At 35.8% G+C, this 12,129-nt stretch overlaps 1 protein-coding gene across 1 annotated transcript; it reads right to left on the bottom strand.

Moving 5' to 3' along the window:
- Window positions 1–3,553: 3,553 nt before the first annotated feature.
- Window positions 3,554–4,307, bottom strand: LOC106453344. Its single transcript, XM_013895602.1, has 2 exons — window positions 4,199–4,307; window positions 3,554–3,843 (listed from the first exon to the last, which is right to left on the bottom strand). The coding sequence occupies exons 1-2, from the start codon at window positions 4,305–4,307 to the stop codon at window positions 3,554–3,556; spliced, it is 399 nt and encodes a 132-aa protein (XP_013751056.1).
- Between the last annotated feature and the right edge of the window lie 7,822 nt (window positions 4,308–12,129).

Genomic DNA, 12,129 nt, shown 5'->3' with positions numbered 1-12,129 from the left:
TTATCATTTACAAATAATAAAAATATAAATTATAATCTAAATGTGATAAAATATTTATTTATCAATTATAAATAAAAATATATAAAAAATATTTGAACCTGAAAATATTAAATAATATGTAATATTACTTTTGGTGTAAAATTAGGTGTTATTGTTGAACATGACAAAACAATTATGACATCAAAACACCAAATTTGGGTAATTCTAACACCCAATTTGGTGTCATTTGGATATGCTTATAGAAACTATACTATTTCTTAAAAAATGTACTTTATATTTTAAAAGATACGTTCATAGTATGTTAGACATGCTCCTGAGCAAAACTTAGATAAATGCCAAATGTTTCTGGTAAATATTATTTGATCATGTTCATTAAAATTTCAATATCACTCTCTATTCTTTACACCTTTGTTAAACCTTGTAAAATATATGTGTATATCTAAGTAAAGTAAAATGTGTTGATTTTTTCCAATGAAGCTTACCACAAAAATGGGGGAGGATATTCATCCTTAGCAAGAATCTTTCAAGAGTACCATAACTGGAAACTCCATTTTCACAGGTTAATGCTATATATATTCAAGGAAATGAGAGGTTTCGATTTTCGCATAGATTATGTTTTCAATATTTTAAGATATGAACTAGATACGGACCCGCACACAGTTGTGCATGGATATGCTTAGACTAATCTTCCTAATAATGATTGAGATTGCCTATTTACATTTCATATTTATGTGTTTTTGATTTTTTGTTATATAGTATGTGGCTATAATATACTTTTTTACATATATATAAAATATACTTTTTACATGTAAATAATTAATTTGTGTTTAATATGTGTTGTACATAATGTTAGTTTATAATAAATAAGTGTTAAATATGCAGTAGTTAATTGATTTTATCTTTTTAAAAATTAAAGATAATAGCTAGGGGTGTATAATCAGGATGTCGGTTTGGTTTAGGTTCAACTTTTCCCTTTTTTTTGTTTATACAAAAATAGCTACCATATTAACACCATGTATATTTTGGTTTGGTTCGGTTTATAAACTGTCGGTTTTTGATTTATTCGGTTTTATCGAAAACCATAAATATATTTATCTTTTATAATATTTTGTTAATTTTACTTTATATGATTAGATAGCGGCTTTAATATAACATGAAGATATTTTGATTTTTAAAATAATTAATAAACATATTAAACTAATAATATTGATAGTTTTTATTGAATAAAGTAAGAAAATAGTAGTTCATAATATTATTAAATAACTAAATATTAACATACATATTTGTATTATTTTAAATTATCCAAGATAAATTGCGCTCTAGATAGGTATTGTATCTACTATATTAATTTTGAATCCTGTTTTTATCTAATGTTTAATATTGTAATTAACTTTTGGACCTTCTCTAGAATCTAATAATCGTATCATTTAAAATATTACGATCATGTTTGGTTCCTTAAATATATCGACATCACTTAATTTAAACCGACCTCCAAATAAATAGTACTTCGGTTATCTATAGTCTACAAATAAAATAAGAATACACGATTTATATCTTTATATCAGTTTAACAATACAAGTATCAACCTTTGTATTACATTTATATTACATTCATTATATCCACCCTACATACCTTAGACTAAACCAACATTATAATTTGCTTCTCTTTACTTACCACGTTTTGCACCTGCTACACCAACTCAATTCATATTTGTCAAACTTTCATCATTCCAAAAATTGTCACAACGTATATATTTACATGAGTTTTGTGTAATGCACCATTCCATTGAGTAATCAATATGAAGAAGAGTTTAAAATATAAACCACAAAAATCATGTATGTTTCACTTCATTTTAACTTGGTCTTCTTGAATCGTATAAATTAAAAATAGAATATATACATATATAAATGATCAATTTTGTAAATTAGTGAAACAGAATATTCTAACTATATATATATATATATAGAGAGATTAGTTCAAATCTACAATTTTGTAAGATTCACTGTACCTGTAAATGAATCTTCACTCCGCGTGCTAAGAAACATATGCAGATTGGTCAATGGTGTTTCATTGAGAATTTTGGTTTAACCCCAGCTACTGGAAAGTATAGAGCAACGAGCCACAAATACAAGTTTTCCATCATAGACAGCTCCTTAATTAGTGACCAGTTCATCCTTGAAAATTGATGATAGTTTTCTATCATTAACCCCTTACGAATCAATTATCAATGGAAGTCTTGATTCCAATTTTCTCATTGGTAAGTGTATTAATGGATCTAAAAAGTCTATAAAAAATTATGATATGGGCCAAATGTGTTAAAATTTATCAGAAAACTTGTAATTTGTAATGTAAAAAAAATTATGATATGTTAAATAATCGGTTCAAATTAATTTTTAATGATAAATATTAAGTATAATATTTAACTAGATACGGATCCGCGCTGTGAGCGGATACGATTAGACTAATCTTCCTAGGTGTTAGAACTTCGACCTTCCATTAAATGGAACAGGGGAAAGGCTCTCAAATTCTTGCTTAACTCATTTGGTGAGATTAATTTCCGTAACTTTTTCATAAATTTTGATTTCATCACTCATACTTTTTGGTAAGATAATCTTAGTTCCGTTAATTTGACAGTTTTTGGTAAGATTATAAAATAGGGATAGCAGAGTCTAAAGATGTTTTACCGGTTTACATTGGGGATGACCGTACTGACGAAGATGCATTTAAGGTACGCTTGAACCATAATAATACTATACATAGTTAAGGGTGTACACTTAATAAACATATGTATAGGTTTTACGTGAAAGGGGACAAGGTCTTGGGATTATCGTCTAGCAATAAATAACTTCCGGTCCTCAGAATCTTGGGGCCCTATTCAAAATTAAAAAATATTAAATTTATTTTCAGAAATAAACTAAAACTTCTTTTAAAATCAGTTTAAATATTTATCTTCTTTAAGCCAAATCAAAATTTTAATTTTAATCACATTAAATATATTTTTTTTTACTTTAGCTGTATAAATATAATGAAAATTTTATTTTAGTTGTATTTTAAAATTTATTTATGTTAGATTATAACAGCAAAGGAAATTATTTTGTATTTATTATTTCACATGCAAATATCTGAATATTTATGAATCTATATAAATGATTTTTAAAAAAGAATTTGGAGGCCCCACAATGTGGGGACCCCATACAAATGTTTCTTGGGACCCCATACAAATGTTTCTTGGGACTGCCCAAAGATCTGACTCTCTAATACTTTTTTTTTGCTCAGCATTCAACTTAGCATTTAATCAAAGAGTTTTACCCAGCAAGTTAATCAACCTCTACAAGAAATTTAATCCACGACGGCATATTAGAGTACAAGACAGGACCTTCATGATTGAGTGAGATTGCTTCTTTTGCTGTCATGTCCGCCACTCCATTACTTTGTCGACACTTGAAGATCACTTGATGAGTTCCTATCTTTGTGAGCAGATTGTGAATGTCCTGTGTATAAGCTAGTATACTAGGATTACTATTCTTGTCTTGTAAGGCTGGAAGCAAATGAGTTAAGCTTCAATAGGATTCCTCAACTTCAAGAGTCTTCTTGCACCCATCCATTTCACATTTCCCTGATGATCTCGCAGTACCCATCCTACAATGCAGTACTCCTTGTTTTGATCCCAAGCTCTGTCAGTGTTACACTTCAGCCACGGTTGCATAGGTGGTTGCCATTTCTTAACAGTTCTCATCACAGGGGTTGTAGTCCTCGGCTCTTCCTCCAAATTATCCCTACGATTCCACTCTTCCATGTCCTCTTGGGCCTTAGAAATCATCATAGGACCATCATAGTCTTCTCCTATAAAGATAAAAAGCATTTCTGCTTTCCCACAATCTCCTCATTATCCACGGTCACATAAATCTGACCCTCTCGTCATCATGATCAGAAAGACTCAAGCATAAGATTCTATAGAAGTTTTCATAGAGAGAGTGAGACCAATCTCCTCCTGGTGGCGCAGGGATCGGTGATAGAGCCCAAATCAGGCGTGCGCGTACGGACATTGGAAGAGTACATGGCTGACTGTCTCGTCCTAGATGCATATATCTCATTGTCTCTCCAACAGGCAAGCAATCATTTAAGCATCTCCACAAGATGTGCTTTACCTTTGGGGAAGTGTTCATCTTCTAAAGCGCTTGGAACAAAGCATCCAGACTTGGCTGGGAGACTTCCATCTGAATCTCATCTTTCATTAGGTTTGCAACAACCCAATAGCTAGATTTCACCGTGTAAGTGCCGGAAGCTGTAGTCCCAGTAGTATGCATCTCTAGTATTTGGGCCTCCAGGTCTTATATATTTGATCTTCCTCATGACTCCTCGGTCAGCACAAGTCTCAACAGCTCTGTGTTCCATTCTTTCCCATCAGGTGCCAGAAAATCTCTGACCTTAGTACAGCGCGACATAGTACTTTGGTGTTGAGTGTGCACCCATCTTGAGGAAGCAAGAGGTTTGGCTGGCTTTTCTGCAACCCATGATCCTCCCATAACAAGGTGTTCTCTCCACTACCAATCACTGCCCGTGCTCCCATTTTAACCAGCTTTGTCGGCAGCATGCAAGCTCCTCTAAGCATATGAGGGCCTGGATCCAAGAATGGCATTCAGAATGATGGTATGTTGAAAATACCGAGCTTTGAACACTTTTCCACTAGGGTATCCGGCTTAGTGAGTATTCTCCTGACATGTTTTCCAAGCAGTGCCAAATTGAAATCTTCAAGATCCCTAAAATCCAATCCTCAGACTTACAAAAATACTCCCAGCTTTTCCAGTGCATCCCTTTTGATTCCTTTGAATTCTTCCACAAGAAATTTGCCATAACCGACTCAGTCTGTTGACAAGTCATTTTCGGCAATAGAAAACAAGACATTGGGTAGTTTGACTGAGCCATGGCGACAGCTTTGAGCAGAACCTCTTTAGCAACAGGTGTTAAGAACTTGTTCAAGCATCCTACCACTTTATTCTTCAGTCGCTCCTTTATAAATCTAAGAGTGTTGACCTTTGATCCTCGAAAAGGTTCTGGTAAACCTAAATAGATGCCCTTTCCGCCTTCATTAACAATTCCAGTTTTCTCCTTGATAGAAGTTCGTCTTTGATCAAAGCACATGTAAAATATTCATAATATATAAAAAAAGGATTTTGATATTATTTACGATTTATCAATGCAAAAAGTACAGACGTGCCATTTATGGGCCTAAAATAATTATTGGACCCTAGCTCTCTGCTTATTAGCATCTTACATCTCAGAAGCCATGTAGCCCAACTGTTTAGATTTTAAATCAATTAATTGCTAATCAACCTCGTCACAGCTAATAAACAATATATACAATGTATATATCTCTTCATTTGCTGCAAAAAAAAATATATATTCTCTTCGCTTTTTTGGGTCAAATATTCTCTTCATTTAGACATTGATTTGTATATCATACTTTTTTTGAAAATTTTCCAATCGGTTGGAATAGACGATATTCACAAACACGGGCATATTCACATACAATCTTATACATACTTTTGGGTTCATCTAATCTATTAAAATAGAAGTACAAATATAAACTAATCCTTAAATTTGCATAATATTTACAATCCAATGCAACTAAAAATTAAATAAACTTACATCTAAGTAATCATTGTTTTTCCTATTTTATTAAATCATTTCCTAAATCCAATTTAGTAAAAAAATTGTGATCAACATATTTCCTAAAATGATTTAGCTAAATTACGTTTTTAATAGTATAATATAATATTTCCTAAGTATCATATAAATTCCACATATTTAGTTTGTAAGGCTTACAATATATGTATTTTAATATTTTTAAAATATATGTTTAACCATTACTATTAATTATTTTAAACAATAAAATCTATCTATGCTAAAGTTCAACTATTTTTGAATTACTTGTAGAACAATATGGATTGTTTATAATCTATCTAAATGTTGCATAAAATATATATATATATATATATATATCAAATATTTCTAAAATACATTTTTATTCATTTCAGTCACTATTAATTATTTTCAACAATACATTTATCTATATAAAGTTTTAAATATCATAAAATTACTTGTAGAATAATATTTAATGTTTATAATAGATTATTTTTTTCTGATGTATCTAAATCTCACTATATGACCCATATTCTGATGTAGCAAAGGACTAATCAAAAGGGTGGGAACATGATCTTCTATATCTGTATGGAACGATCCTTGGCTCCCAACCACTCGCCCGAGACCCGCCAATAAAAATCAACACAATTTGTATCCAGACCTTACTGTGGATTCCCTTATTGATTCTACTTCGCGAAAATAGAATTCGCAGGTTATTCGTACTTTGGTAGACCCACAGGATGTGAAAATCATAGAGAGCATACCACTGAGCAGAAACCAGATGGTTGATAGGGAAGGATGGCATTTCACAAATAATGGAAAATTTACGGTTAAATCAGGATATCAAGTAGAGAGGATTTACCCGGATAGGGAAAGATCACCAGTATTAATTGGACCTACAGTTGATGTTTTGAAGGCATTTTGTTGGAAACTAAGGTGCCCACCAAAAATAAAACATTTTTTTTGGCAATTGGTTTCAGGGTGTGTTGCAGTTAAGAAGATTTTGCAGGCGCGAAGGATCCAAGGAGATATATGTTGTGCAAGATGAGGAGCGGATGAGGAGTCGATTAACCATGTGTTTTTTGAGTGTCCTCCAGCAATTCAGGTTTGGGCGCTATCAAAGATACCAACAAATCCAATTATTTTCCCAACAAGCTCTATTTACAAACATGGATCACCTTTTCTGGAGAGTTGCTCAACCGATGGAGGATCATCACTTTGCTTGGATACTTTGGTACATCTGGAAAGGAAAAAATAATAAGGTTTTTAGTAATCTGGATATGGACCCTAGGGACTCTTAAGTTGGCAGAAACGGAATCCACACTCTGGGCAGAGACACAGATTTTGAAGGACCAGAACACGGGAACACAGGTTCAGGCATCTCTGCCGTCAATTCCTGGAAGATGGTGTTTTACAGATGGATCATGGAAAGAGGGGGATATGTTCTCTGGTCAGGGTTGGTTCAGTACTTTAGAAGGTTTTGAAGGTCTAATGGGAGCCAGGAATGTAAGGGCTTCTTTAACTCCCTTGCATGCAGAGATGGAGGCGCTACTATGGGCTATGGAATGTATGAAGAATTTACGTCAATTCCAGGTTACGTTTGCAACGGATTGTTCTCAATTGGTGAAGATGGTTTCAGAACCAGAAGAGTGGCCAGCTTTTGCAAGTTATTTGGAAGATATCAAGAGTCTGAAAGAGAGATTCACACGATCAGAGATTATACATGTACCAAGAACGCAAAATACAAAGGCGGATAACCTAGCACGTAGTGTCAGGAAACAAACGTCTTTCGTCGTTCACATGGATCAATATCTCCCGGTGTGGTTTACAGAGTCAATACGAGTCTGTAATGTTGTCGACAAAAAAAAAGACCCATATATAAACAAAATATTTAAAATATTATAGAGTTGGGAAATGATCTCGTGTTAAAAGAAACATTACTCAAACATATCAATGGTTAAATGTTTGTCGAAAGTTTAATATGACACATGGATCAATATTTCTTTCCAACATGTAAACTATTTCACTATGATGTTTATAAAAATTTTAAAATATGATAAATATTTAAAATATTAACTAATAAACATTTAAATAATATTTTATACATAAAACTAAAAATAAATATCCGCACGGGCGTGCGGGTCAAGCTCTAATCTCATTGTTATTTTTGTTGTAACATTTGAATTTTATTTTATTTGCAGTTTTAATAGTTCTCAAGGAATTCATTTTAAAAGCTACATTAGGTAGTTTAGATAATGATGTTTTGTGGTTAACTTTTTTTTAATTGGTATTATTAGCTGTACGTTTTGAACAAATTGTGAATCATTGAATCTCTATAAAGTTTATACTCGATGAGCTAATGAATAAAATCGCCTTAGTGTTTGAATGGAAGGGTGGACTAAGGTAGTTCTCCCGCACAAAAAGTTCTTTTGCATGCACTACATTCACCATTCAACAATTTCTAGTTTTGCATTGTATATAGTGGGAGATCTGCGTGCAGTTCATTTTTTTTTTGTCTTTTTGTGGAAAAGACAGGAGATCTACACCCGCTATACATTTGGTGTTGTTTACGGGAGATCTGCAAATATTTAATTTTGAAATATATTTATCTATTTTTTACAAATACAATATTTTCATTCAATTTTGCTTTCAACTTTAGAATATAAAAACTATCATTTATATATTTATCTTTCTATTTTTGTCATATAATTTTATATTTATTTAAGTTATTATATATTTATAATGTGTGTTAAATTATGATAATTAGGATTATGCAAAATATCCTAATATAATTTAAATATGTATATTAGTGGAAGATATTTTCATTAAATTTTAATGTTTTCATATTTTGATTTTAAAATTGTCGTAACATGGTTTTAGTGCAACATTTATTGTTGTTTATGTATTATATTTCTATATTATATGTTTTGATGTATTTTATTGTAATTTTTATTATTGAAACATATAATTTATTTTATTTGAATTGTTTTTTTTTTTTACATCGAAAGCTTCATATTTTTTATTACGATGGTTCCAACCAAGTGGTGTCGAGCACCAGCCAAGTTGGGACCTCAGGAAGTACATGGAAAAAACAAAAGCCGCGAGACCGAGCACCTTTCGCAAGGCAATCGGCTCGGAGGTTCTTTAAACGTGAAACAAAAGAGATGGAGCAAAATTGAAACATAGAACGAAGGTTAGGAAACTCATCAAACTCAGCCATAAGACTTGGTCATTCTTCTTCTTCCTCAATCAGCCTAACCAGCTGCAAGCAGTCTGAATCAAAAGCCATCGAGACGTGACCGAGAGATAGCGAAGACTTCATAGCCCACAGCAAAGTTGCGAACTCTGCATGTAGGGGAGACAACACACGGTTACTAGAAATTGAACCAAAAATTGTGCTCCCATCTTCATTCTCCATCACGAAACCACCACCGTAACAGGCGTCATCTTCCTTCCATGATGCGTCTATCCTGCAAAAAGGCCTCCGTGGAGGTATATATTGCGGCTCCGGAATCATCGAGCTCTCATTCACCTCTGGTGCATCCATGCTAATTTGCGCCACACACCAGCTAGTCGTTTTTGAGACTGCGGACTGCAACACCTCCAATGGCGAGATGTCCTTGTTGCTAAAGACCTTCTCATTTCGAGCTTTCCATAGGAACCAGAGGATCCAAGGGATACGAGCTTTACACTCCTCTGTGCTATGGCGTTTGTGGATCCTATTGAGTAGGAAATCAAAGTTTCCGTATATGGAGGAACTCGGGAACTCTCCCGGGTCGCTGGGTAGTGCCGCAAGGGACCAGGTCTGGGTGGCTATATGGCACTCAAATAGAATATGGTTTATAGTCTCTTCATGTTGCCCGCATCTTGGACATGTCTGATCAGGATGGCATTGCCGGTCAGCCAAACGACTACAGACGGGAACACAGTTTGTCAGGGCTTGCCACATGAAGTGCTTTATTTTTGGCACAGTCTTGCTCGCCCACACCTGTTGAGTTAAACCGGTAATGCTAGGTTCTGAGCAGTATTATGTAGGAAGTTCCTCTGTCAGTCGACACATCTCATCATATCCAGTTTTGACGGAGTACATTCCGGATTTCGTATGAACCCATCAGTAGCTATCTACCCTGAAAGCTTTACTAATCCGCAGGCTACATATCAATGGGATATCTTCTGGGACAATCAAAGTTTTCAACAAATCCAAGTTCCAATTCTTGGAGTTGCGATCGACGAGCTCATGGACGAGTAATTTTGGTTTTTGGATCGGGCTTACCCCAGTAGGCGGACGTGGGGGGCTTGTAGGAAGCCATGACTCGTCCCAGATTCTAGTATTATAGCCAGAGCCTATCGCCTTTCTCAGCCCCGACTTCAGGAGGGGTTTTGCTGCCATCAAACTGCGCCATACGTAAGATGGTGAACCTGCTTTCTCGACATCAATCGGATTTGTATTGCGATAATATCTTCCTTTCAGTACTTTAGCCAATAGGAACGTCGGGTATTGTACGAGGCGCCACAGTTGCTTGGCCAGCAGAGAAATGTTGAAATTCTTTAAATCTCGAAATCCCAAACCTCCCTTGTCTTTCGGTACGCAGATTTTATTCCATGCGATCCAGTGTAGGCCGCCATTATTTTGCTTGGTACTACCAGAACTGTGCGATTGCACTAGACATTTTTTTAATAATGTCTTGAGGAAGTAGGAAGCATGACATAACATAGGAGGGAAGTGCCAGTGCCACCGATTTGATCAAAACCTCCTTTCCGCCTTTTGAAAGTAGTTTCGCAGACCAAGAATTCAGACGATCCATAAGGCGTTCATGTATAAAAGCAAATACATGTCTCTTGAAGCCACAAATCTGCTCCGGTAGTCCCAGATAGATGCCCATACCTCCCTCGCGAGATATACCCAGAGCTTCTTTTATTTCAGTTTTGAGTTCCGTAGGGACCTTGCTGCCGAAGAAAACGGAGGATTTGGCAGCGTTTAACTGTTGTCCTGATGCTCTCCCATATTCACTAATGATTTTCATGAGTTCCCGGCATTGTTGAGGTTCTGCTTTACAGAAGAAGAGGCTGTCATACGCAAACAGGAGATGCGAGACAGGAGGGCTATCTCTCGCAATTTTTAGGCCGGTGAGTCTGCCCTCTCTTTCTGCTCCATGTATTTGGGATATAAGCTCCTCTGTCAGGATAATGAACAGGAATGGTGAGAGTGGGTCACCCTGTCGGATACCTTTGGTTGGGATTATGTTACCTTTTGGTTCTCCATTGATGAGTACATTGTATGATACTGAAGAAATACATACATGTATCCAGGAGATCCATCGCTCACAAAATCCCAGTTTGCGCATAAGTGCTTCTAAGAATGTCCATTCCACCCTATCATAGGCTTCACTCATATCGGTCTTGATGGTGACAAATTTAGTCTTGCAGCTTTGGTTAGTCCGTAGAGCATTAAACACTTCTTGTGCGACTAGGATATTATCTGTGATGAGTCGCTTAGCCACAAAGGCCGATTGGGTCTCCGAAATCAAAGTCGGGAGGAAGCGTTTAAGTCGATTGCTGAGGATCTTCGAAACAATTTTATAGCTTACATTACACAAGCTTATGGGGCGGAACTCCGTCATCTCGCATGGTCTATTTGTCTTTGGGATTAGGCAGATGTTTTTTTGGTTCAGTCGCGCATCCAGTGTCTCTGACGAGAAGAAGTCTTTCACCGTACGGTAGATCTCCCCTGCGGTGATTCCCCATAATTTTTGATAGATAAGCTCGTCATCCCATCAGGGCCAGGTGCCTTCTTCGGGTTAATATCGAACAGAGCTTTTTTAATTTCCTCATCTGATGGGGCACTAGAAAGCGTCTCATTACACCGTGTAGTAACTTTTTCGGTAACATACCGGAGGGCTTCATCAAAATTTTCGGGGCTTGATGTGGTAAAGAGAACTTGGAAGGATTCCTCTGAAACCCGTTCAATATCCTCTTCACACTCAGCCCATCCTCCCTGGGGGTTCTTTAGCTTGGTAAGCATGTTACTAGCGCGCCGCTGTTTCGTTTTGGCGCGGAAAAATTTTGTATTCCCATCTCCTTCCCTCAGCCAGTTAGCTCGACTCTTTTGCTTCCAATACAACTCTTCGTCCCGGAAAGCCGCGCCTAGATCCCATTTGAGTTGTAGAATCGCATAATTTGAGATAGCATCATTCAGTTGAGCTTTCTCGAGCTTATCTTTGATCTCTTCAATTCGTACGCTCGAATTCGATGGGTTCAGACGTTTCCAATGCGAGATTGCCTTGCGGCATTTGGCTATCCGCTCATACAAATCGGGCGGGTGAAGATTGCCGGGGTCGTTTCATCCCTATAGGATCGTTTCTCTAAGGCCATGCTTACCAATCCACCGTTTGTCGAACTTGAAACCGCGTCTGATCCTTCCTTTCTTTGTCTGATCCTTCCTTGCTTGGAGAGGAAGCGAGTTAGGATTGGGCGGTGGTCAGAACC

Source organism: Brassica napus, chromosome C7, assembly GCF_020379485.1.
Source record: "Brassica napus cultivar Da-Ae chromosome C7, Da-Ae, whole genome shotgun sequence".
In the NCBI taxonomy this organism is placed as follows: domain Eukaryota; kingdom Viridiplantae; phylum Streptophyta; class Magnoliopsida; order Brassicales; family Brassicaceae; genus Brassica; species Brassica napus.
Note: the sequence above shows the minus strand (reverse complement) of the source record. Positions and strands in the feature narration are given on the sequence as shown.

Coding starts and splice junctions, on each gene's coding strand:
- LOC106453344 (XM_013895602.1), bottom strand. CDS start 4,307: ATGCATACTACTGGGACTACAGCTTCCGGCACTTACACGGTGAAATCT. Junction 3,844..4,198: donor GATGGAAGTCTCCCAGCCAA/GTCTGGATGCTT, acceptor TTATCTTTATAG/GAGAAGACTATGATGGTCCT.